The sequence below is a fragment of the Eulemur rufifrons genome, chromosome 9 (assembly GCF_041146395.1).
Source record: "Eulemur rufifrons isolate Redbay chromosome 9, OSU_ERuf_1, whole genome shotgun sequence".
Taxonomy (NCBI): Eukaryota; Metazoa; Chordata; class Mammalia; order Primates; family Lemuridae; genus Eulemur; species Eulemur rufifrons.
The window spans coordinates 32,570,496-32,596,193 of NC_090991.1; the positions used below are offsets into that span (position 1 = coordinate 32,570,496).

Here is a 25,698-nt window from a genome sequence, read left to right on the forward strand (position 1 = left end):
CTAACAGGCCATGGACCAGTATGACCTATTAAGCTATTAATTTCTTAAATATGACAATGGTATCGTCAATATGAAGGGAAAATGTCTTAATCTTAGGCAATTCACCTTTAAGAATTTAGGGGTAAAGTGCTGTGTGGCCTGCACCTTACTCCCAATAGACTGAGAAAACACACCCCCCCTCCCCCAAATATACAAAGCAAATATGGCAAAATGGTGTAAAAAATAAACAAATAAATAAACCACTCAACCCACGTGGCAGGTATTTAAATTTTTAAAAATTCTCGTATTATAAAATTATGGAAAAGAGAGATGGTTTACCATATACAAATGAACAAGCAAGTAAGCAATATTACTATTGTTTAAATTTTTTCCAAATTTTCTTTCTTTCCATTTTTCCAAATCTTTTATCTCCCTGCCCCACAAAATACCAAAATGTAGTTATTGCCTCCAAAAGCAATGCTCCTGTTTCAAAATGGAAATTTGACTATTCAAGAAGATGTTACAGCTGAAGACTGAACAAACTGAAAGAAACCACTGGTTATATACAACTCTTGGTTAATCACATGAAAAAGGACACTTACTCTTCTTTAAGTCTCTTCCGAAGGTTGTCTTTTGAAAGTTTACTTTCACTGGCATTTTTCATCATACCTTTCCGAAACCGATTGTTCATCATGTCAACCCTATGAAAAAACAGAACAGCATATTTTAAATGACTTAAAGAGACAACATAAATAGCTGCTGCCTTTAGTAATATAAGAAAACATTTAATGGAACAATAAATGTCAAGCAAGATGTGTTAGATCTAAACTCTTCATATGTACAGTCTTTGTTTTTCCTGAAACAAAAAGGAATCTCTCTTCAGATCATCTAGTTCAGCAGTCTCCAACTTTTTGGGCAACCTTTTTGACACTAGGGACCAGTTTCATGGAAGACAATTTTTTCATGGACAGGGGACTGGATGGTTTCAGGATGATTCAAGCACATTACATTTACTGTGCAGTCAAACCTCTCTGCTAACGATAATATGTGTTTGTAGCTGATCCCCAGCGCTCTCAGATCTCCCTCAGATCATCAGGCATTAGATTCTCATAAGGAGTGGGCAACCTCGATCCCTCACATGCACAGTTTATGGTAGGGTTCCCCTGTGCTGCTGATCTGACAGGAGATGGGGCTTAAGTGGTGATGTGAGCCCCCTGAGCTATGGGGGAGCTTTGGAAGCACTAGGTAGGCTGTAAATTTGGGCTTGCCACTCACCTCCTGCTGTGCGGTCTTGGCCTTAGTCTGGGGGGGTTGGGGACTGCAGATCTAGTTGACCCTTTGGAAAGCTAATATTTCAGAAAATTTATCATGACTTATCCACACACAGTTTATGCCATTCTCCAAAACAAATCCCAGGTAAATCAAAGAGTTAAATATGCAAAAAGCAAACCTTACGATACTATGAGGGAAAAATATAGGCAAACATTTGTCTCTCTCTGATACAGAATTTTTTACTATTTATAAAACAGTAAAAATAATGAAGGAAAAGATTCACAGATTTGACTATACACAAATTTAAAACTTCTGTACAGAGAAAACGGGGGTAAAACCTACAATAAATCTGATACATAAAGGTTTAAAATTCTCAGTATGTGATATACTAAGATCATTAAAAACCAGCCTCCAATAAGACAAATAAAGACATAACAAAGAATACTTGTAACTAATGCCAGTGACTAAAAACAAAAATGTTTTCTCCAATGAGGCAGAGCTACTTCCCACCATCAAATTGACAAAGTCTGAAAAAATAGAAAAGGCTCACTCCTGTAATCCTAACACTCTGAGAGGCGGATGCAGGAAGATTGCTTGAGGTCAGGAGTTCAAGACCAGCCCAAGCAAGAACGAGACCCATCTCTACTAAAAACAGAAAAAAATAAGCCGGGCATGGTGGTGTGCCTGTAGTCCCAGCTACTCAGGAGGCTGAGGCAGGAGAACTGTTTGAGGTTCCTGTGAGCTGGGCTGATGCCATGGCACTCTAGGCACTCTAGCAAAATGTTGAGTATACAGTACGTTCTCATCCGTGAAAGTATATACGGTGCTAATGAGTTTTTTTAGCCTTTACTCAATTTCAGGCACTGTACTAGAAGTTCTGCAAGTACTGTTTCATTTAATCCCTACGGCCTCCTGATATAGTTACTACCATTGTGCCCATTTTACAAATAAAAGAAAGGTAGGTTCCAAACTTGCCCATGGTCAAATAGGAACCGGCCAAATTAGAAGGCAAACTCAGGTCTGACACCAAACATTGTGTTCTCTTAGCTATTCTATACAGCACAGAAGAGAAAAGACAGGAAACAGAAGTATGCCAACATGCTAACAATCATTTCTCCTTGGTCGTGGGGTTATGAACGATGAATGACCTTTTCTATGCTTTCAGATGTTTCTCAAATATTCACATAATCACAAGTTTGTCAAGAGAATGATTTTTAAAGTGTCCAGAGGGATTCTGGAAGAAAAGTTAGGCAACTTACATTTCCTCATCTTCATCTTCTTCATCCACCCAAACTGGCTTCTTCTGAGTCGGAAAATTATCTTTTGCTTCATTCTCCCCTTCTGAGTCACCTGAGTCATGTCCTTGAACCTACAGAAAATAAAATGCCCTCAAACACTGAATTTTCCTATCACATGGTAGCGCACACACACATGCCTTGTAGTAACATGGCTTGTAGAATGCTTTTTTATGGCCCTCTGATGGAGTAATGAGATGGAATGCTACCACAGCCAAGGCTGGAGGCAGAAGCAGAAAATGAGACCAGAGAATGACACCACTGGTTGGAAAGGCAAAAGCAGGATGGAACACTGGAACAGAGAAAACTCAACATACTGGAATGTAAAGACCAAGTAAGAACAAAAGGTATTGACAGATGAAAAAAGGAACAGGAGAAATGCCAGAACTACAGAAATTACAGGACCAGAGGCAGACTAGTGCCCAACGTATCTCGATTTTTCTTAGGCAACCTTGACTACCTCCTTCCTTATGAAACTTTATGCCATATTGTCAAACCTAAATCTACAGAATACCCCTTGAAGCCAGTTTGAGCTTTCTCAAAACCACGATAGAAATGTCCAAGTGATTTCTACTTGCCTACTACCAATGTAGTATCAACAAATTGTTTGAAATTTCAACAAACCCCACCTCCGTAGACTGTTTCTTTTCCTGACTATAAAACTGTCACGCGGTTCATCATTTTTCCAGTAGCAGTTCTCTATCTCGCGACTAGATTGCTGCTGCTTCTCCCATGAGCACCCCCGGGTTCTGGCAATCAGCTGACACTCTAGATCAGCATTCACTGAACACTGAGTACTTCTCAGTGATGCTTTCCTTGGCCTCTAAAATTTCACAGTCCTCCTCTACACACGATAATCTCCCTTACCTGAATTTCTTTTTCTCTTCAGCACTTAACATACTTGAATTTTACTTTACTCCTTTATCTTGTCTCTGCCACTACTACACAAGACCCACGAGGGCAGGGATTTTTGTTAGTTTTGTCCATTGCTGTGTCTTCTCCAGAGCCTAGAATAACGCCTAGGACTCCATATCTTGGAAGAACAACCAGGTATAGAATAAAACGAGTGATTAAAAAGTGTGCAAAAAGTATAATCAATCACTCAGTGTTTGCCATTGCCAGAAGACCACCTGGCACCGAACAGACTCGAAAATATTTGTTGAATAGACAATATGCGATCATTCTCAAGTGTGTCCCATAATCACGTGGCGAGACTTCTAAAACGCAGGTTCCCAGGCCCGTGCTCACAAATTGATTCCATCAACGAAACTAAACTCCTGAATCACGGCAAGGAATTAATAACGGGAGGTGATTAAAAAAACACGCTGAGTTTGGGGAGTAGATAGTGGAGCCTAGCTTCGAAAGATGCTCACGACTACAGTGCACAAAACAAAGGGATACCAAACGCAGCGGCTCCTTCGGGGGCGGAGAAAGGCGCGGTCTCCGCCCTCCAGAGACTTTCAGTCTAGCGCCGAGAGGCAAGGGACGCGCAGCCGCGCCCCTCGGCGCCCGAGTTCTTGGGCTCCCTCCCACCTGAGCGTTTCTCGCCGCCGCAGGTCGCCCAGGCTCCGCCCTCGGAGCCTCGCCGCCCACCGCGCGCTCCGCCCGAGCGCGCCTAGCCCGCGCGCCGCGGCCTCCCTCACCCGCGGGCCCCGCAGACGCCGCAGCAGCGCGTCCTCATCGTCCTCGACGTCGCCGAAGACCAGCTCTTCCAGGCACCGCTCCACGGCGGGTTTGTCCTCCTCCAGCGCCAGGCGGTTCCGCTGCCGGAGCCGTCTCTCCTCCTCCGCTGCCGCGACTGCGACCGCAGCGGCCGCCGCGCCCGCCCGGGCCGGCGGTTTCCGCTGGGATGAAGGGGCAGCCTTTCGGGGCGGCCCGCCCGGCCCCGCTCGGGCTCTACGGTCCGGCCTCATTCGGGTCTTCCGGTTCGGCCTCGCTGCGGCCCTCCGGTCGGGTTTCATTCGTTTCCTCCGTTCCGGCGGCATCGTTAGGTTTGAGAAGAAACGCAGGCGCTCACGTGGAACTTCACTGTGCATGCGCCGGGGCGCCTCGCTTTCCGCCGCTGCCGAGGCCCCGGGGGGCCGGAAGGAGCCTGCGCGGCCTCTCGCCACGTGACCAACACTCCCTCCCTACGTAACTCCCACTCCCTCTCCAGCCCCTCCCCGTGAGGGAGTTCCTCCGGGAGGGCCGATCTTCCGGTGTAGGGGAGGCGGCGTGACTAGAGTGGAAAATTTTCCCAGCACAACTTCGCAGCTGCAACATATTGAAAGGAGCGCAAGCAAGCCGGAGTAGAAACTGGAATGACTGAATGAAACTTCTACTCTTCCTTCTGATTTTAACCGCTCGCCTTAACACGAGCCCCAAAACCGTTCCCACCCTTCGTCTTGGTACGGTCCGTAGAGTACGGAGCCTGCGGAGGGTCCCACGCTGGAAGAGAGAGAGAGGAGGGTATGTAGGGAAGTGGGCCAATCGGGGCGCGGGTCACGGCGCAGGCGCGCTGGGGAGGGAGGGCTATGCTAATGTTGTTGATATCCTGGGGCCACCCGAGTTAAAGGGGGGAAATCCGGGGGCTGCCGCAGCCGCCACCGGTCTGGGCCCAGCCGGGGGCCCCGTGTAGTCGCCGCAGTCCCTGGGAGAGGCACCTGCCCCCAGCTCGGGGAGGGGGCGCCGCGGGCTCGGGGAGCACGGACAACCCCTACCCATGAGGCCCTGATGGAAAACACAAAGGATCTGGTGAGAGCCGAGCGCGGCAGCCGCTTTGTGTGCCAGGTTGGGGGGACTCCTGCAGCTCCCCGACCCCAGGAACCCTGCAGCTCCCTGACCCCGCTCTCAGGCCTGCTTCTTCATCCCACGCCCCCTCAACCTCCAGAGCCCCCCCTCCCCCTACCAGCCGTTAAACGATTCAGGGGTTCCCCTCCCCCCACCCCCTCCGCCCGGGACTCGTTGGTGTTCTCTCTATCTCCTCCACTCTCTGGAAGAAAAATTTGACAAGAAAGTTTTTCTCGGCGTCCCGCCCCTGCCCCCTGCTCTGGCTGGGGGAGAAAGACTGGATCTGAGACTTTTCCTTTTTTAGCCTCCCAGGGTGGGAGAGTGGAGTCCTCACTCCCCGGAGGGGTGGGAGGGAAATAGTTTTGGTGCTTTTCTGGGAAAATGTGCCTATCCGACTTGGGGCCAGTGCCGCGAGGCATTTTGCACGTGGAGGTGGAAATATTGAAAGGGGGCGGGGTGGGCACGTGCGGGAGAGAGAGAGGTGGGAGTGATGTTTGGGAAGCAGCTGAAAGGCAGCTTCTTTATAGGGTTCCAAGTCGGTGGGCTTCTGTGAACGTTGCGTTCTCTTTTGTAAAATAAGAATCCTAACGTTTCAGAGTCGGAAGAGACATTAGAGGTCACCCAAAACAGCCGTCCCCTCTGCAGCTTCTGTGACAAGTGGTAGGTAATCTAGCCTCTGCTTAAACCCCTACAAACACTGAGCGCTCACTATTGCCCAGGAAAGCCCGTTCCGTTTTTCAGTAGTTCTAAAGTGTTGTTTGCCTGCCCTTATTAGACCCTTCAGTCTCATTCATGTCCTGGTTAAGTTGCTCCTTTTTTTTACTTCTCAAATTTTCTCTCACATCCTCCTCACCCACCCACTGCTCATTGGCCTATATTTTGTGTGCCAGGAAAGAACAGCAGGGAAGTGGAGGAAGGAGGGTTTGAGAGATAGTGAGGGCCAGCTGAAAACTTTGCTGGGTCAGTTTCAAGTGTGCTGGTTTATATGTCTGAAGATGATTGATATTTTCACTAGAGAATTACAATCTAGAGATTTCGTGGCTATTTTCTCTCACTAGTGCGTCCTTTTGAAGTTAAAGATTTCATCATTATCTCTGTAGTTCTCCTATCACAGGACACATTTGCTCGTTACTTAAATCACTTTTTCTAAGGATGCCTAAAATTGCCCCCTGGGGATAGTACTGAAGCTGTTAGAAGCATCATCTGGTAGAGGGATGATCTAAAGAACCACTTCCCCTCCACCCATTTGACCTGTGTTCCTTGCAAGCTGGTCTTTTCTTCAAGCCCCTCTTCCAAATGTTTTATTTCCTTTTTTTTTTGTTTAACAACTCTTTCATGAGATTTGAAATTTAGATTTGCCTAGCATTTACAATATTTTTAGTATTCCTTACATTAATATACACCAGTATTTATCACTTGGTAGCTGAGATAGTTCAGTTGAAACTATTGTCAGTCAGTGTTTTTCTAAGTTCTCCTTCATTTGGTGAGCTATGCTGCCCCCAAAAGTAGTTTTTAAGAATCTTGGGAGCCCATGTTTTCCTCTTCCTAATATAGTGGAGTGGGAGTCAAGACATAACAGATACAATGTAGAAGTAATACATCTGGTCTAAAAGCCAGCAAATAAATTTCATCTTAAGCCCCCAGTCTCCTGTTTGAAAGGTTAGAGGATATTTTTTTCTCTCCCCCTTTTATGACTTAGAGACTGTTTGTTTGCTCTTGTGTGCTTAGACTGTTATTTTATTTTTTGTTTGTTTACCTCAACACCAAAGAGTGTTTAGAAAGAAAATAGCTGTCTCTTTCTGCACCACCTCCTTCTCTGAATAACAAGTAGCTTCTATTTATATAGCACCCCATACTCAAGGCTTATGGGTACCTTGCAAATTATGGCAACATCTGTCTTGAATCTGTTCTTAGTGTCGGCCCAAAATATGTTGGGCCATATTTTTTAATCCAATTTTTAACTTTAAACTTTGACATAAAATATTTCTTCTAAATCTAGTTACTAGAATTTAACATGGGATTGAACATTAGATGATGAAAAAAGATTAAGGGAGCTGAATAATTGTCTTTAAAGTTTTTAATTAATATGGAGTTCCAAGTTGTTTGCCTGCTTACTTTAGACATGAACTGTCATGACTATAGTTGACTGCCTTTGGATACATTTGCATTCTAAACATACTAGACAGGAACAACTGGTTTTATTTTTGAAGAAGACATTGATGTATTTTTTATGGCTAGTTATATGTTGACCTTATTATCTAAATCTTTCTAGATGTTCAGATGCTAGTCTCTCAACTATGTTGAAAATTAAAATGAAACAGTTTATTTTAAATTGTTTTAAAACATAGTGGTCAAAAGATGGTCAAACTGTAGAAGTATAAACAACATATTAATATCATAAATACTAAACCACACTATTACTAAAAGCCAGGAGTGCTCAGTAGTCTGAGTGACCACATTCTAAAATTAGACAAGTCACATTCTTTGGGTTGCTCCTTGTTTCTCAATTTTTCATCTTTAAAATGTTTGCTACATAAAATTTAACCTTTCACACTTAGAATTTCAGGGTAAGTCAGTTAATATGTATCATTAGTCTCAGGGTTTCAAATCTAAGAAAGACAGAAAACATGAAGACAATAAAAGAGGAAGGACTTAAAATAGTTAAAATAAGCTGTGTTTCCTAACAGGGTATTCTCCACTATCCAAGATGACTTGATTTTATACAAAAATTGCAAATTGGTTTAGATTTAATCATTCTTTTTTAATAAACCTTTGTTTTAAGGATTTCCCACACACACACAAATTTAGAATTTCTTTTCTTGCTTTGCTGGAACCCACAAGAAAAAGTGAAAAGGAAATAACTCCCATTTGAACAAACCTTGAATATGAAGTAGAATGATGTAATACAATAGGAAGGGCACTGACAGATGAGGTTATAGTTGCAGTTCTGCCACTAGCTAGCTCCAGGGCCTTTGTTGCTCAAGAGCTTGTGCCTCAGTTTTCTCATCACAGCTGAAGGATTGGTCTGGAATCATCATTGTCCAGTGGAACTTTCTCCCATGATGGAAATGTCCTATATCTGTGCTGTCCAGTATGGTAGTCACTAGCTACATGTGGCTATCGAGTACTTAAAATAATAGCTAATGGGACTGAAGAACTCAATTTTTTGTTATTGTTTTAGTCAGTGTAAATTTAAGTAGCCAAATGTCTGCCATACTGGACATGCAGCTATAGAACAGTATTTTCCAAGCTTAATTAATCACTAGAATCACCTCTTTGGGGCTCCTATTAAAATAGAACCTGTCTACTGTAGGTTATTTAGTAGGGCTGCAGTGGGGCCTAGGAATCTATTTTTAATATATGCCCCAGAAAATTTTGTTATCAGATTGGTTAAGGGATCACTCCATTAGGAGATTTTCAAGCTCACTTCTAGTTTTCACTTTAGTATTGATAATTTAGAATTTAGTGTAGTAGAAGTAAGCTCTGGACAAAGTCAGGAAACTGGCTGGTTTCTAGCTCTGACTCTGCCAGTCCTGACCTGTGATCTTAGGCAAATTGCCTAATCTCTTTGAGCTTCATTTTCCTCATCTGAAATATGGGGTGAGCATCAGCCCTGCCTCCCTCCCAAAGTTTCCATAAACCTCCACTCAAATGTGATGACCACTGCATGAGAAAATGCAGGCTGCTAGAAAAGATAATTAAAATGTTAAAAGTGTCTTCCCAGAATCCCCTTCTTTTTCCCTTTTCATTATATTATCTATTTCCTACTCCTATTCTTATAAAACTGGTTATATACAGTACTCATTAGTTTATTTAAATCATTGTGGCCCAATTATTTGGCCACAGCTTACAGTCTAGTTGTAGAGCAGGCATATGAAGTCTAAAATACTTTTTTATATTTCAGGTGTTTAGCATAATGATTTGTATATATTGCTCAATAAATATTGGTTGATATAATCTGTTACTGTACTTTTAGACTTCAAAACTTTAATTTGATAGTTACAGATTATATACCAGAGAAATATCCCCCTGTGTATATAAATATGTTTTACCCAATTTTAATTGTTTCGTTAACACCCTATAGTTAGGGTGTTATATTGTTCAGTGATTATGTATCTTTTGAGCAACCAGTTCCAAATATATTTTTAAAAGATAAACACCAAGAGAATGTCATCATTTTATATCAAGTATTTTTAGGTTGTATCAAATCAACATGACACTGAATAACCTGTATAACTTATTTTCTGTATATTACCATATTAATGAATGATCTTGTTTGATTGCTGAAACCACATTTGTACTACAGACCCAGACCTAGCATGAATTCTGTTATGGGTAAAATTGATAGCTGATAATTATCTCATAGACCCACTAGGCCGCTGTGTGATTCAGACTTAATTTTGATATGGTCATCTTATTTTTAATTAGCTTTTCAGGTTCATACTTAAGGATTCATAGCTTTCTTCTGAAGAACTGAAAGTCCATTCATGTGAATTATTTTATCATACATCCTGTGTGGTAAGTGATGTTTTCCTTATTTAGAAGAGAGGGAAACTGAGATCCAAGTAATTGTTACACTCAAAGTCATAACAGTGATAGAACCAGAAGTTGAACCCAAAGTGGTAGAAATTTGTATTTCTTGTAAATCAAAGAATAGCTTCCTTTTGTTCACTGTTGCGTTAAATGTTAGAATATTGTTATATAGAATATTGTCCTCTCGTGTCATTCTCCTGGGAGTACTTTTCAGTTCGTTTAGGTGAGTTATTCAGAATATTACTGCTTTCAGTTTCCTCTTGATTGTGTCATTGACATGAATTTATTGTTTCACATTGAACTTGTGGGAAACAAAAACCCAATAAGCCTAAATCCTTACCATTTCTTGTCCTTATAATAGTAAATTTAGGAAGAATGAAGGCATTTCTGTTTACACTGATGAGTTTTATTGTTATGCCACACCCTGCTTTCCATCCTGATAGTGGAATGAGGAAGAGTCCTGCAGGGAGCTAAATATCTCTCTAGCTTCTACTAAGTTTAGTCATCATAGAATATCTATTAATTTCTGTATTTCTATTTTTGAACTTTGTGATCTCATGCATTCAGCATTCAAATTTAAGGTTTCAGAAAATATGTATTCCATGGCTAAACATAAAACTTTGAAAATTATGGGGGCCACTGCTCCCAATTGGTTTCGATAATGAAGAGTTGATTAACTTTTGATGAATGTATTAATATTGAAATTATGCTATTCTGTTATTTAGAATCTCACATATTTTCTGTGATTTCTACGAGGGAAGTTTACAATTTTATTGGAACTTGTGGTTGCTTATACCATAAGTTAATGGGTATACCTTTTAATTCCTTTGTAGATTTCATAGGGAGGAAGGTTTATCTAGGTGAGAATTACACTGGGAAAATGAAATTCTGTGATTTATGATCCCTTAACGTTTTGTCACTATAAGAACCTTTTATTTTTCATTATACATGTACATTTGCTGTTTAGAAAAAAAAAATAAATACAGAAAAGGTGGATGGTGGATTCATCTTCACATCCTGCTCTCACCCTGTTAAAAGTTTAGCTGTTCCTTCTAGGATGTTTCTGAATGCACATATAAACAAACATAGATATATCCATCTATGCCTGTGCCAATGCATAGTTTCTTTTTATAAAAAGTGAGTCATACTATCTCTTATACTATATTTTGTGATTTACTATGCTATATTTATGTTGTATTTTAAACAATGCTAAAAGTACTCCCCAAAAGGGTCTTTTGCAGCAGTCTTTTTCTCACCCCAATTCAGCTCTGGTGAGACAACTACTTTCATTCTTTCAACTTTTTCTTCTAGTATCTATCTCCATAATTCTAAATATTAGGCTTATTTTTTTATGGCATGAATTTTAGACATTATCTATTGACTTCCTTTGTGGTGAATAAGGAGTTACCATATATACCCAAATATAAAGCAAGATTTCTGCACCTGCAATCATCCCGTCATCTTATATTTGAGATCTTAAGTAGTCATCTGATGTGATTTTCAGTTTTATTTTGAAAAGCAGAAATGTTCAAGAGGGCACATTACCTGAAACAACCTTATATGATGCTGGTTTTCTATGCTTACAGAGGTTAGCTGACAGAACCAATATTAAGGAAAAAACAGAAGGGAAATTAAAATTTAAATTTTAAGATTATTCCTGTGACTCATGTTATTAGTGTTCATTGTATCTGTATGGTCTTGGAAAAGTTCCTCAGCCTATTTGGGCTACTGCTTCCTCATCTGTAAAATGGGAGTAATACACATTGTCAGGATTAAATGCATTGTTATGTATTAAGTGCTTAGAATGTGCCTGATGCATGCTAAGCATGCTATAAATATTAGTTGTAATAATAATCATAACAGATCTTTCACAGATCACCAGCAAAAATGGTCCAAGGTTATTATAGAGTTTACAAATAAACTCCTATAGGACAAAATGTGTTTCTGAAGCAAATTAGATGAAAATGAAGACAACTTACTCTGGAAAACTGTGTTAGATGACAGAAAACATGAATCTGATGACAGGTAAAGTGTTTCAGAAAATGGCAAAAGCAATATATTTAAGATAATTTTTAATATACTACTTAATGTGTATGTGTAGGCTTCTGTGGAGAATAATGCCAGCAGCCTGATCCAGCTTTCCCACCTACCTTGCTATAAACCTGTAAAACTAACAAGGAGCACATATAAATCACATACCACCCATGCCTTCAGCATGACCACGAAATAGGTCACCACAATCTTCAAATTTACCTAAAAGTAGAGAAATAATAAGAGTTCAGTTCATAAATTTGGTTTATTTCTCTACCTATAAGTAAAAATTTATGGGTACTTACAGGTAGAGAAATAAACTAAATAAATAAAATACAGAAAACCACCCCAAGAAAGAGAAAATCCACAAGAAGTTCCAAAACACTGAACAGAGGTCTGGAGTTTAATAGGTCATAGCTCTAGATAGAGAAGAGCTTGAAGGTAAGCAGTACCAGAATTGATAATCTTAAATTAAAAGCATTGCTTCATAGGGAGAGGGTGAAGACAAAGTTTTAGAGATACGGCAATGAAGAAAAAGAGGAAAAATTCTTCAGAAAAAGAAAAAAAAAACTCAGAAAAGAGAGTGTTCTTGTACTAGGAACTCTCAACATGAAATCAACAGGAATAGAAAAGAATGGATTATATCCATATAGAACTACTATAAAAATAAGCAGAAATATATGAATAAAAGCATTTCAACTAAGGAAAATCTACCCATCCAAAACACACACGCACGCACACACACACACACACACACACACAGCAGGAGAACACTAACATAAAGTGAAAAAATTAAACACCCTAAAACCAATGTTTGGAGACATGATAAGTAACGTTAAGAAATATTTTGAAACAAAAAATTCAGAACAGAAAGGAACAAAAAGCATGGAGAAATGACCTTAAAATAGATTAAACTCAAGAAGAAAAAACAAAATTGTATCAGTAATGAAAGCTAATTCTTAAGTTTCACACCGGCAGATTCAAATGCAAATTTAATAAAAGGTGTTGAAAAGCAGGAAAACAAGCAAGAGAATGAAAATGAGATTTTTTTTGATTGATAGAAAGTTGAAATGGAAGACCGATCACAAGTCTTATGTATGTAATTGATGTTCTTTAAGAAGAAAAAATAATAAAAACACTGAAAACTATAATCCAAGAAAATTTTCTGAAAATGAAAGGAGACCTAAATCTATACATCAAAAGTTCATATCAGAAGATACATTCCGGGATATATCCTAGTGAAGTTATATGATTGTAAAGATACAGCAAAATTCTGAGGGTCTTCAGGCAAAAAGATGAAGTGATTTACAGGGCAAGAGAATTATGCTAGTATCACATTTCTCAAAAGCAACATAAAAAGCAAGACAGTGGGGTAGCATAAGAAAAGTAACTGTTAACCAACGGTTTTTGTCTAGCCACCTGTCCTTCAGGTATCGAAACTATAGAAAAACAGTTTGGAATGTGCAGGAACTCAGGGGATACTATACTCACCCTTCCTAAGGAAACTTAAAAAATGAGCTTCATCTAAAAAATGTTCGGGAAATGTTGTGCAAAAAGACTGGCAGTAACTATTTTATGTATCTTTCTGAGCTAAGATTAAAACCAAGAGTAGGGACACAGATAGAATAGTACATAAAGATTCTATGTTCTGAAAAAATACAAAGAATGCAACTAAAAAACAGGAGGGGAAAGGGAAAGAAAAAGAAACCTAGAATGAGATTAATAACTGTAGTTTATTATAAGGGAGTCAGAGGAAACCATCTAAAATGGAAAGACCAAATAGAAAACATTAGGTAAGAAAAAAGATACTAGGTACTATAAAAGATGTTAACACAAAGATAAGTACTAGGGAAAAAAAATACAAGCCTTCCAAAACACTGAGAAATTTTTAAAGGGACAGAAAAAACCATCCTGGAATGGGGAAAAAAATGGTAGATATTACATAATGCACACAGTAATTATAAAATAGTATGACAGAATGGAGATTAAACATATCAATGAGATCTCTCTCCCCAATCAAAAGAGAAAGATTTTTAAAATTGGCTCAAAAATCAAAACCCAACTTTATAACAACAAACCCTCACAAAGGCTAAAATTAAAAGGATGGACAAACATAAACCAGGCAAATAGAAGCCAGGAGAATGCAGGATTAACAGTGCTGATACCAAAGTAGAAGTCAAACCAAAAAAGCATTAAATGAGACAAAGGAGGAATAGTTACAATGCTAAAAATCGTGATTCACAACAAAGAGATAACATTTGTAAATAAACATGCACCAAAAAACACAGCAACAATCTGTATAAAGCAAAAACTCTAGGAAATAGAAACACTAAAAATAGGAGACTTTGACACTTAGCACAAGATAGGTATAGTGGATAAATAAGAATATAAAAGATCCAAACACCGTAATAAAGCAGATCTTCATGTATGTTCTTAAGAATAGAGAATATAGTCTCTTTAAACACAGAATATTCACAAAAATTGTCCATATATTAGGAAAACTTTAGTAGGTCCCATACCAAAAAAAATTGCAAAAAGCAAAAGGGCGCTGCACTTTGACCTTGAAATTAAGGAACATCGTATTGTATGTTCACAAGAAAGAAGAGGAAATGACAAAACATACATACTCCTGTACGTATACCTGTTTACTTTTTCAAAACTTACACAAGAAGGGGGAACCAGAAGGCAAAAAAGTTGGTTACCCACTCACAAGGGTGGGTGGTGAGGCAGAGAAGGAAATGACATTTGTTTAAGTTATGTCTTTCTGTGTAGTTCTTTGTTTTTGCAAGCATGATGATTTTCCAGATAGTCCCCCAAAAATGAAATTAATTCAATAAGGATGATGATGGGAGAGACTGAAAACCAAAAGCAAACCAAACACAACTTATTTCAAATGAGCAACATAACCACACTGAAGAAGGGGAAATAAATAATCCAGATAACTCTTAAACTCAATACTGTTCCTTGGTCTGGGGAAAAGTGACTGCAAAGAAATACTGATTTGGTTTTGTAGTGGTACAGATGTAGTGCTTCTGTAACTATTCAGATGTATCAAAGGATTGATCAAATGAGTGGATATGTTGATTTTGTTGTGAGCCGGCGTTTTCACTGTGGAAGAGGAGACACAAATATGACGTGGGAAAGTGAGAAAAAAGCCCTGTGGGAATGATTGGAACTGGAGGTTTAAGTATGAATTCATAATTTTCTAAAATATATATGTGTATACATATGTCACATGTGTGTATATATTCTTACTCTGTCCACTGCAAACACCCAGAAGCAAAGACCTTCCCAATAGCAAGGAGCACATGGAGCATCTAGATCTTTATTTCTAAAATCATTCCCCACTTAAACCAAAGCTCTCTGGAGAAATATTTGATTCCAGGGCTGGGACAGAGAAATGATTATAAGATATGCCTGGAATATCTTGTGCCAGAAAGTAAGGAATTGCTCAAAAAATGATAAGGCACATCAGAATGACAACAGGAGTTGGTCGGCTTGAAGGGCCTCCCACTGGCCCAGTCTGGGACAGTTTGAGCCCCCAAATAATTAAGCACAATAATGAATTGAAAACATTGAAAAGTATAAATCTATGGGTTGATACCCATAATAAATGAATACATAAATAAGAGAAAAAGAGGGCTGTTCGTTACAGAAAAATGCTGAGTAATGACTAAAGAGGGAATGCTGAGGTTGGAAAATCATCACAGTTACTTAAAGATTGGGCAAGTATCATCATTAGATGCTAACTCTGGAGTCAGATTTTGACGAGCAGAATATTTGCATGGTCTTTAAATGTCTCCTCACAGATTGCTTATTAAAAGAAGGAAAACAGTAAAAGTGCAGCGGAGAAACCAGACCATACCTAGAGCAGGCGATCAAATAAGGGAAGCAACAAGGGGGCAGATGAACATCGTGCCTCTGGATTTGATACTCTGAGAAAGACAGCATCGGTTAGGTAGTACAACTTGAAACTAATCATGAGAAAATCACAAACCAAAACAAGGTCATTCTAATTTTTTCAAAAAAGGGAGGAAATCTGTGCAGAAGTATTCCAACTAGTTTATGTAAATACTCCGTTCTCAAGGAGGGAGGCATAACTGCCTGCTCCTTAAGTGTGGGCTGCACATAGTCACTTTCTTCCAGAGAGTCCAGTATGGCAGGGAATAAGGGTAACTTCCCAGTAGGGAAACCTGATAAATACTGCCTCAATCAGATGATCACGGTCAGCATCAACAGTGATAAGTCATGTTGGTAGTATGAATCCTGGGTATGATGTGATACAAGTGGCACTTCGCAATGCACTTCCCAGAAACATAACCCCAGCTCAGTCATGAGGAAACTATCAGACAAATCTCAGTAGAAGTCAACAAAATACCTGACCAATATTCCTCAAAACTGTTCAGGTCATCAAAGAACAGGAAAACCTGAGGAATTTTCACTACCCAGAGGAGTCTTACGATGACTTATGTAATGAAGACTTACATGTGAAGATTCATGATGACTAAATGTAATGTAGGATCTTGGAACAGAAAAAGAACATTAGGTAAAAATAAAAGAAATGTGAATAAAGTATAGACTATGTAAGATGTTAAAAGGGAAACGGGTACATGGGAACTCTGTACTGTTTTCAGTTTTTCTGTAAATCTATAACTTCTTAAAAAAAAGTTTGTGTTTTTTTTTTTTTAAAGGAAGGGGCTGCATTCTTAAAAGACATCAAATGTTTTGTTTTGGGTGGGGGGGGTTTTGGTTTCTTTTTTGTTTTGTTTTGTTTTTTGGGGTCTTTGTTGTTTGAGATACGGTTCTCACTCTGTCGCCCCAGGTGGAGTGCAGTGGTGTGTCATCATAGCTCACTGCAGCCTCCAACTCCTGGGCTCAAGCAATCCTTCTGCCTCAGCCTCCTGAGTAGCTGGGACTACAGACACGCACCGTGACGCCCAGCTAAGTTTTCTATTTTTTGTAGAGATGAGTCTTGCTGTTGCTTAGGCTGGTCTCGAACTCCTGAGCTCGGGCAGTCCTCCAGCTTTGGCCTCTCAGAGTGCTAGGATTACAAGGCATGAGCCACCACTCCCAGCCAAGACAGCAAACATTAAGAAAGACAAAGACTCCTTCCAGATTTAAAGACTAGGACATGACAAATAAAATATGTGATCTTGGACTGGAGAAAAAGTCTCACAAAGGATGTTACTCAGTCAATTGATAAAACTGGAATATGGATGGTAGCTTAGATGAAAGTATTGGGTTAATGTTAAATTTCTTGAAGATAATAGCTGACCTGTGATTATGTAAGAGAATGTCTGTATTATTAGGAGAGGCACAGTTTTCAACTGGGGTGGTTTTGTCTCCCAGGGGATATTTGGTAATGCCTGGAGGCATTTTTGTTTGTCACAAGGGAGTAAAGGGAGTGTTAACTGCCAGAAATGATACTAGACATCTTTTTTTTTTTTTTTTTTTGTTGAGACAGAGTCTCACTTTGTTGCCCAGGCTAGAGTGAGTGCCGTGGCGTCAGCTTAGCTCACAGCAACCTCAGACTCCTCGGCTTAAGCGATCCTACTGCCTCAGCCTCCCGAGTAGCTGGGACTACAGGCATGCGCCACTATGCCCGGCTAATTTTTTCTATATAGATTTTTAGTTGTCCATATAATGTCTTTCTATTTTTAGTAGAGACGGGGTCTCGCTCAGGCTGGTCTCGAACTCCTGACCTTGAGCAATCCACCCGCCTCGGCCTCCCAGAGTGCTAGGATTACAGGTGTGAGCCACCGCGCCCGGCTGATACTAGACATCTTATATTGCATAGGCTAGTTCCCCACAGCAAAGCATTATCTGGCGCAAAATGTCAGTATAGCCAAGGTTGAGAAACCCTGAGCTATGCTTCTAGCCCTGATTTAGAGGTAAAAGGGCTTGAAGCATGTCACGTATTCACAAATGGTTGAGGTACAAAAAATAAAGGAATAAATGGGGCAAAATGGTAATAATTGGTCAGTCATGGTAAAGGGTATCCAGATGTTCTTTGTATTATTGGAACTTCTATAAGATATAATTTCTAGGTAAAAAGTTAAATATTTTATAGTAAAATCCTATTACTATCCTTAAAGAAAATAGAAAGGACATGATCTTATAATAGGGAACAGTAATTTAAATTTAATAAATTAAGCTTTATGAAAAATAAAAAATGTATCACTCAGTTGATATAAGTAGACATTTGCTCTTTTTACCTCCATCCCCAAGCTGGTTTTATTCAAGTTGATCAAAAAATTTGCTTCTGTTTTTTAATCTTATTGGGAAATGAGAAATCACCTTCTTTTCACATTTACCCACGTGATGTAAGTGTCATCATCTTACATCTTACATCACGAATTTTGATTAAATCATTAGTGTTTATATAATACATAGGATAGATAATATTTGCTGTTCAGCCATTGTACTTTTTCCTTTTCTGATACAACTTTTTTCCTGAAGTTGATAATTGTCTCTTTGTTTCATTTGGTCGGTGTTAGAGCGTCTATTGCCTTTTTTCACATGCTCCAATAAACTGTCAAAGATTCATTTTATTCCTAGAGCCCTTCCAGAGCCATCATCCATCCTCCTCTGATATGGTCTGATTGCTTTCTAGAGTTGCCGTACAGCTGTAATCCTGAGATATCCCTTTCTTACTGCCTTAGAAATTCCCTTTACCTCTGTCCTGTGTTGGACCATATAGTTCCTAAATCAGTCTTCTTCCTTTTTCTTGGTTACTTTGATGTTATAATGAAGCATATCTTCTAGTAATAATTTTCTGAGAAAAAGTGAACATGGGAGCTAAGTTTTTTGAAGGAGCTTCAGGGACAATATCTGAAGATGTCTTTATTCTACCATTAGAATTCGTTGATAATTTGGCTGGATATAGATTTTTTTAAATAGCTTTACTGAAGTAAAATTTGACAAAATTAAACTACACATATTTTAAAGTGTACAGTTTGGTAGGTTTTGACATAGGTATACACTCAGGAAACCATCATCACAATCTAGACAATGAACCTATATCTATTATCTCCAAAAATTTCCTCACTCTCCTTTTAACTCCTTCCCACCCTGGCCCCCGCATGGTTTCTGCTTGGCTTTTACTTATAATATATTTCGAGGTTTATCCATGTTGTGTGTATTAATAATTCATTCCTTTTTATTGCTGAGTAGCAAAATGAAATCATTGTATGGATATACCTTAATTTGTTTATTCGGTCTCTTGTTGATGGACATTTAGGTTATTTCCACTTTGAGATTAGGACCATTTATATATATATATGTGTGTGTGTGTGTGTCTTTGGGTAGACATACGCTTTCATTTCTCTTAGTTACATACCTAGGAGTGGAATGGGTGGTAGGTGGTATATGTTAAGCTTTTTAAGAAACTGCCTGTTTTCCAAAGCACTTGTATCATTTTACATTCCTATCTACAGTGTATGAGAGTTCCATTTGCCACGCTATAGTTTTTTGTAATTTTAGCCATTCTAATAGATGTGTAACAACAGTATCTCATGGTTTTAATTTGCATTTGACCAATGAAGTTGAGCATCTTTTCATATCTTTATTTGCTGTCTGTATATCTTCTTTGAATTGTCTGTTTAGATCTTTTGTGTGTATTTTTTTAATTGAGTTGTTTCAGTCATCAAGGGTTTTTGGGGTTTTTGTTGTTTTTTGAGAGCCTCGCTCTGTAGCCCTGGCTAGAGTGCAGTGGTGTCATTGAGTTTTGATACTTCTTTTTGTATTAGATACAAATCCTTCATCAGGTAGACAATTTGCAAATATTTTCTCCCAGTCTATGCTTGTCTTACTCTCTTAACATTGTCTTTCAAAGAGCAGAAGTTCTTATTTTGATGATGTCTAGTTTATCAGGTTTTTTTCTTTTATGGATCATACTTTTGATGTCATAGCTAAAAACTTTTTGCTTAACCCAAGGTCATGAGTTTTTTTGAGAAGTTTTATAGTTGTAACTCTTAGATTTATGTCTATGATCCATTTCTAGTTAATTTTTATATGCAATGTGAGGTATGGATCAAAGGGGTTTTTTGGTTTTGGCATATGAATAGCTCATTGTTTCAGCACCATTTGTTCAAAGACTGTTTTTTCTCCACTAAATTGCCTTTTTTCATCCTTGTGAAAAGTCAGTTGACTGACTGCCTGGTGTGGTGGCTCACACCTATAATCCTAGAACTCTGGGAGGCTGAGGTGGGAGGATTACTTGAGCTCAGGAGACCAGCCTGAGAAGGAATGAGACCCCCATCTCTACTAAAAATAGAAATATTAGCTAGGCATCATGGCGTGCACCTATAGTCCCAGCTACTCAGGAGGCTGAGACAGGAGGATAGCTTCAGCCCAGGAGTTTGAGGGTGCAGTGAGCTATGATGACATCACTGCACTCTACCTGGGCAGAGAGAGGGGAAGACTCTGTCTCAAAAAAAAAAAAAAAGAAAGAAAGAAAAGAAAAGTCAGTTGACTATATATACAATATTGATCTGTTTCTGCTTTGTGGCTCTGTCTATATTCATTCTGAAATCCCCCTGTCTTCTTTACTGTAGCTTTGTAATATATCTTGGAGTTAGGAAGCCTAAGTCTTTGAACTTTGTTCTTTTGAAATCTGTTCTGGTTATTCTAGGTCCTTTGCAGTTTCATGTGAAATTTTAGAATCAGGTTATCAATTTTTACCAAAAAATCTGCTGTGATTGTCATTGGATTGTGTTAAATCTGTAAATCAATTTGGAAAGGATTGGCATTTTAACAATATTAATTTTCCTGATCCATGAACATGATACATTTCTCCATTTGTTTAGTTCTTTCTTTAATTCTTTGAGCAACATTTGTACTATTATAAATTGTGTTTTTAAATTTCAATTTCTGGTTGTTTGTTGCTAGTATTTAGAAACACAACTGATTTTGTATATTAATAATCTGTACTCCAACCTTGCTAAAGTCACTTATTAGCCCAAATAGCTTTTCATAGATACCATCAGGTTTTCCACGTAGACAATTATGTAGTATTTCTGGAAATAAAGACGTATTTACTCCTTGCTTTCCAATTTGGAGTCCTTTATTTCTTTTTCTTGCCTTATTGCAATGGTTTGTGCCTCTAGTACAGTGTTGAATAGAAGTGCCCAAAGCAGACATACCCAATGTCCCAATCTTAGGGGGAAAGTATGCAGCCTTTCACCGTTAAGTACCATGCTAGCTTCAGGATTTTCCTAAATGCTCTGTATCAGGTGAGCAAGTTTACTGTTCCTGGCTTACTGAGGGTTTTATCAGGAATCGATGTTGAATTTTGTCAAATGTATTTTCTGCATCTCTTGAGGTGATCATGTGGCTTTTCTTTCTTTAGTCTGTTAATATGGTGAGTTTATTGATTTTCAAATGTTGAATTAGTTTTGCATTCCTGGAAGAAACCCACTTGGTCATGCTATATATATATTTTTTAATATATTGTTAGGTTTAGTTTGCTAAAATTTTCTTAAAAATGTTTGCATCCTGTGTTCATAAGGGATATTGTTCTGTGCTTTTCTTGTAATGGCTTTGTCTGGTTTGGGGATCAAAGTAATGCTGGGCATAATAGAAGGAGTTGGAAACTGTTCCATCCTCTTTAAATTTTTGGAAGTGTCAATGTAGAATCAATAATATTTCCAAAGTAGAATTCCCCAATGAAGCTCTCTGGGCCTGGAGTTTTCTTTGTGGGAAGATTTGTAAGTACAAATTTAATTTCTTGAATAGATACGGTGGTATTCAGGTATCTCTTTCTTTATGAATGACATTTGAGTTTGTATATCTCAAAGAATGTGTCCATTTCATCCAAGTTGTCAAATTTATTGGCATAAGGTACTTGGTAACATTCTTATTGCCCTTTTAACATCTGTAGAATATATAGTGATGTCACTTCTCTCATTCACGATATTGGAAAATTTGTCTCTTTTTTCCTATCTCTGATTTGAAGTTTATTGATTTTATTGATCTTCTCAAAGAAGCAGCTTTTGCTTCCATTTTTTTCTTTTTTCCTTTTTTAATTTCATTAATTTTCACTTGGAGCTTTGAGTATAAATCTTCTGTAAGAATTTTTTTCCTTTAGAAGTTTGAAGGTATTACTTTTTTCAGTCTTGCTGTTGAGAAGCCCACTGATACTCCAATTGCCGTCTCTTTTTATGTGGGCATAGTATTGAAGCTTTTAGTATCTTTATTGGCAGAGTTCTGAAATTGTTATAATGATGCACCTTGGCATAAGGTACTTGGTAACATTCTTATTGCCCTTTTAACATCTGTAGAATATATAGTGGAATGTCACTTCTCTCATTCACGATATTGGAAAATTTGTCTCTTTTTTCCTATCTCTGATTGAAGTTTATTGATTTTATTGATCTTCTCAAAGAAGCAGCTTTTGCTTCCATTTTTTTCTTTTTTCCTTTTTTAATTTCATTAATTTTCACTTGGAGCTTTGAGTATAAATCTTCTGATAAGAATTTTTTTCCTTTAGAAGTTTGAAGGTATTACTTTTTTCAGTCTTGCTGTTGAGAAGCCCACTGATACTCCAATTGCCGTCTCTTTTTATGTGGGCATAGTATTGAAGCTTTTAGTATCTTTATTGGCAGAGTTCTGAAATTGTTATAATGATGCACCTTGGTATAGATTTTTTTTAAGTCATTAAGCTGGGCTTACGTGGTCTCTTTACGTATAGAAACTATATGTTGGTCCTGGGATTTTCTTTTTATATTTCTTTCTTTTATATAACTTTTTTCCATCTATTTTCTCTTTCTTGACTATCTCTATTAATTGGATTTTCGATCTTTTAAATTGAACTCTTATTTTTTTCCTCTTGTACAGGTTTTTGTCTCATGTATATACACAGGCATGCTTTTTGAAAGATTTCCTTGACTTTGTCATTCATTTATTGAATTTATTGTTTACCTCTTTTGTTTTTAAATTCCGAGATCTATCTCGTTCTCTGATAGTATCCTATTCTTACATCCCTGAAGAATTAGTTATATCTTTTGAAGTTTTCTTTTGTTCCCTGCATTGCTTCCGTTTCTTACAGATTCTTTTTTCCCCAGAGATTTCTTTCAGTCTTTCACATTCTTAGAGGCGTTTCTCAAATGATCAGCGATCCTTGCCTGTCTACTCATATTAAATGATTAGGTGCTAAGCAACTGATCGGACTAAGTGTCCCTGAGTTGGATTTGTTGACTACTGAGCTTCATCGTGCTGATTGATTACTTTTTAAATCTTCTGTTTGGTGTTCTGCAGTTTTACTGTAATCTGTTTAGATGTGGTTATCTTTTTGTTGTCCTTAATTTGTATTATAGTTCTATCTGTGAATTCATGTTCTCATTTCTACAAAATTCTCAGCCAGTATCTCATTCAGCATTCATTACCTTTCTCTCTTCTCCATATTCTCTCCTTTAAGAATCCTTATTAGACATTTATTAGATCTTTACATTTTATCCTTTTATTTTAACCTCTTATTTTCCATTTTCCTATTTTTCTTTGCTGTGTTTTGGGTGTTTTTCTTAACATTTATCTTCTGTTTTTCTAATTCTTTTTAGTCTTGTCTAATGAGTTGTTGTTTGTTTTATACTTTGGCTCATTTTTCGATAGTATTTTATTTCGTCTTAAACAGTTCATGTATGGTTTATTTTATATTCTGTCTCTGACGATTCCGGTGCCCAAAGTACTTGGTATTCTTAATTTATTTCTGCTGACACTTGTTCACAGTGGATTGCTTATTACATTTGATGTTTGACTGTATACTCACATTTGATAAAGTCTGTGGGAATGTTGAAAGGCCTGAATTGTAGGTGACTATTTCATGATATAATTTAGGATTGCTTCTGCTGGCTATGAAGGAGCACTAGTAGTCTGCAACCACTTTAATTTCTTGGCCTGGGGATTTCCTGACCATAGAGGGGAGGGAAAATTACAACCTGACAGTTACTTATGAGGGCAGGCCTGTGATTACAAAATCCCAGAGAAACCTCTCCACTCAGAGCGTGGACAGGAAAGGCTCCCTCATAGGTCCTCTTTGCAGATACTCAGGTTTTCCACCCCCCAGACTGTCATTGAAGTTGCAGCCTCTTTCAGGGGTTTTGGTGTAATGCAGGAGTTTCCAGTTAAGCTCCCCCATGGTAAATAAATGATAACTTGTACATGGTGTGAATCAATTACAGTTTACAGATGTGATTTAATAGTATTCTATATAAACGTGAGAAAAAAAATACTTAGAGAATGGCACTCCATAAGTAGAATCTCAGCTTCCCAACTAGCATGCCCTGAATTAGGAGTATGTCAAGATACTCTTCCCTGCATTACTTGGGACAGTCAGAGGCCTTAGGCCGGGTGCATCCCAGGGGCTTCTTCCCCTTGTGTTATACAGATGATCATTTTCTTTGTGTGCCAGAAGCATGGAAAAAATCAGAGAACATTTCCCTAAGACATTAGTCCTTCAAGATGTTTTGGAAAAGGTGGCATACTATATATCCCTCTTTAATCATCACAATGTTCATAAGCATATTAAAGGTTCCAAAAGATCTTGAAGTAAGGAAAATTTCCCAAACATAATTTGATCTTGGTACTTTTTTAAAAAAATGTTAACAGGCCGGGCGCGGTGGCTCACGCCTGTAACCCTAGCACTCTGTGAGGCCGAGGTGGGCGGATCGTTTGAGCTCAGGAGTTCGAGACCAGCCTGAGCAAGAGTGAGACTCCGTCTCTACTAAAAATAGAAAGAAATTAGCTGAACAACTAAAAATATATAGAAAAAATTAGCCGGGCTTGGTGGTGCATGCCTATAGTCCCAGCTATTCGGGAGGAGGAGGCAGGAGTGCTTGAGCCCAGGAGTTTGAGGTTGCTGTGAGCTAGGCTGACGCCACGGCACTCTAGCCCGGGCAACAGAGTGAGACTCTGTCTCAAAAAATAAAAAAATGTTAACAGCCTAAAATTATTGAATCCAAGGTGTCTATAATCATTGATCCCCTGAAGTTTTAAGGTTATATTCTCTGAAAGTAGAGTCAGAATAAAATATTCTGGGTTGACATTTTAAGAGTCAATAAACATGCATGTCTACTAACTGAACTGGCTATATAGTAGACAAACCTATATGAAAACTATGGGTATAAAAGGTCACCTCACCATGGAGGTGAGCTATATGAGTCCAGTGTTTATTAAGTGTGTAGGTCAGGCACTGTGATAAATAGTTCATAGTATCTTCCCATTGCCTCTAGGAAAAAAGTCAATTTCTTACCCTGGCCTACAAAGGCCCTCATGATCTGGCCACCTCATCCTCATCTCCCACACCTCTCACACTGGGCACCAGCCACACTGGCCTTTCAATGCACCAAATTTATTCTAGCCTAAAAGCCTCTGTCTTGCTCTTTCCTTTGCCTAGAATATTCTAGCACTAGATTTTCAAGTAGCCGCCCTTTTGTCCTCATGGTCTTATTTCACTGAGGCCTTTCATCACCACTGAATCTCAGCTGACTGCCCCTGCCTGAGTTCCTCTGTCATTGTATGGCCTTGCTTGGTTTGCTCCTGCCAGTAGCCTATAACCTTTGTGAGAACCATGGGTCTTGTCTGCTCTGTGTACCATGCTGTCTTTAGCCTCAGCTACTGTGAGACACACAATGCTTGATAGATAGTTGTGGAATGAGTAAGAGAAGAAACTCATAACTTGTTCAAGTTCACAGCTAATAAATGGCAAAGCTGAGTTTCAAACCCAGCTCTTTCAGAATTCTGTGTTCATAGCACCACGCTGTGTCTACATGAGGGTTGTCCCATTTCCCTACCACCTGATGTTGTTAGAACTTTTCTTTTGGAA

General features: G+C 38.6%; 2 protein-coding genes across 2 annotated transcripts in view; one reads left to right on the top strand and one right to left on the bottom strand.

Moving 5' to 3' along the window:
- UTP18 (UTP18 small subunit processome component) overlaps positions 1-4,638 on the bottom strand; it is a 37,571-nt gene extending 32,933 nt beyond the window's left edge. The window contains exons 1-3 of the mRNA XM_069482377.1: positions 4,190-4,638; positions 2,511-2,620; positions 582-680 (exon numbers count right to left, since the gene is read on the bottom strand). Of these exons, the coding sequence (XP_069338478.1) occupies positions 582-680; positions 2,511-2,620; positions 4,190-4,582 (602 nt within the window). The 5' untranslated portion in view covers positions 4,583-4,638. The remainder of the gene's footprint in view (positions 1-581; positions 681-2,510; positions 2,621-4,189) is intronic.
- Positions 4,639-5,089: 451 nt separating this feature from the next.
- Positions 5,090-25,698, top strand: part of MBTD1 (mbt domain containing 1) — a 60,326-nt gene continuing 39,717 nt past the window's right edge. The window contains exons 1-4 of the mRNA XM_069482376.1: positions 5,090-5,279; positions 5,912-5,975; positions 9,744-9,833; positions 16,286-16,425. The gene's annotated coding sequence lies outside the window, so the exon portion shown is untranslated. The remainder of the gene's footprint in view (positions 5,280-5,911; positions 5,976-9,743; positions 9,834-16,285; positions 16,426-25,698) is intronic.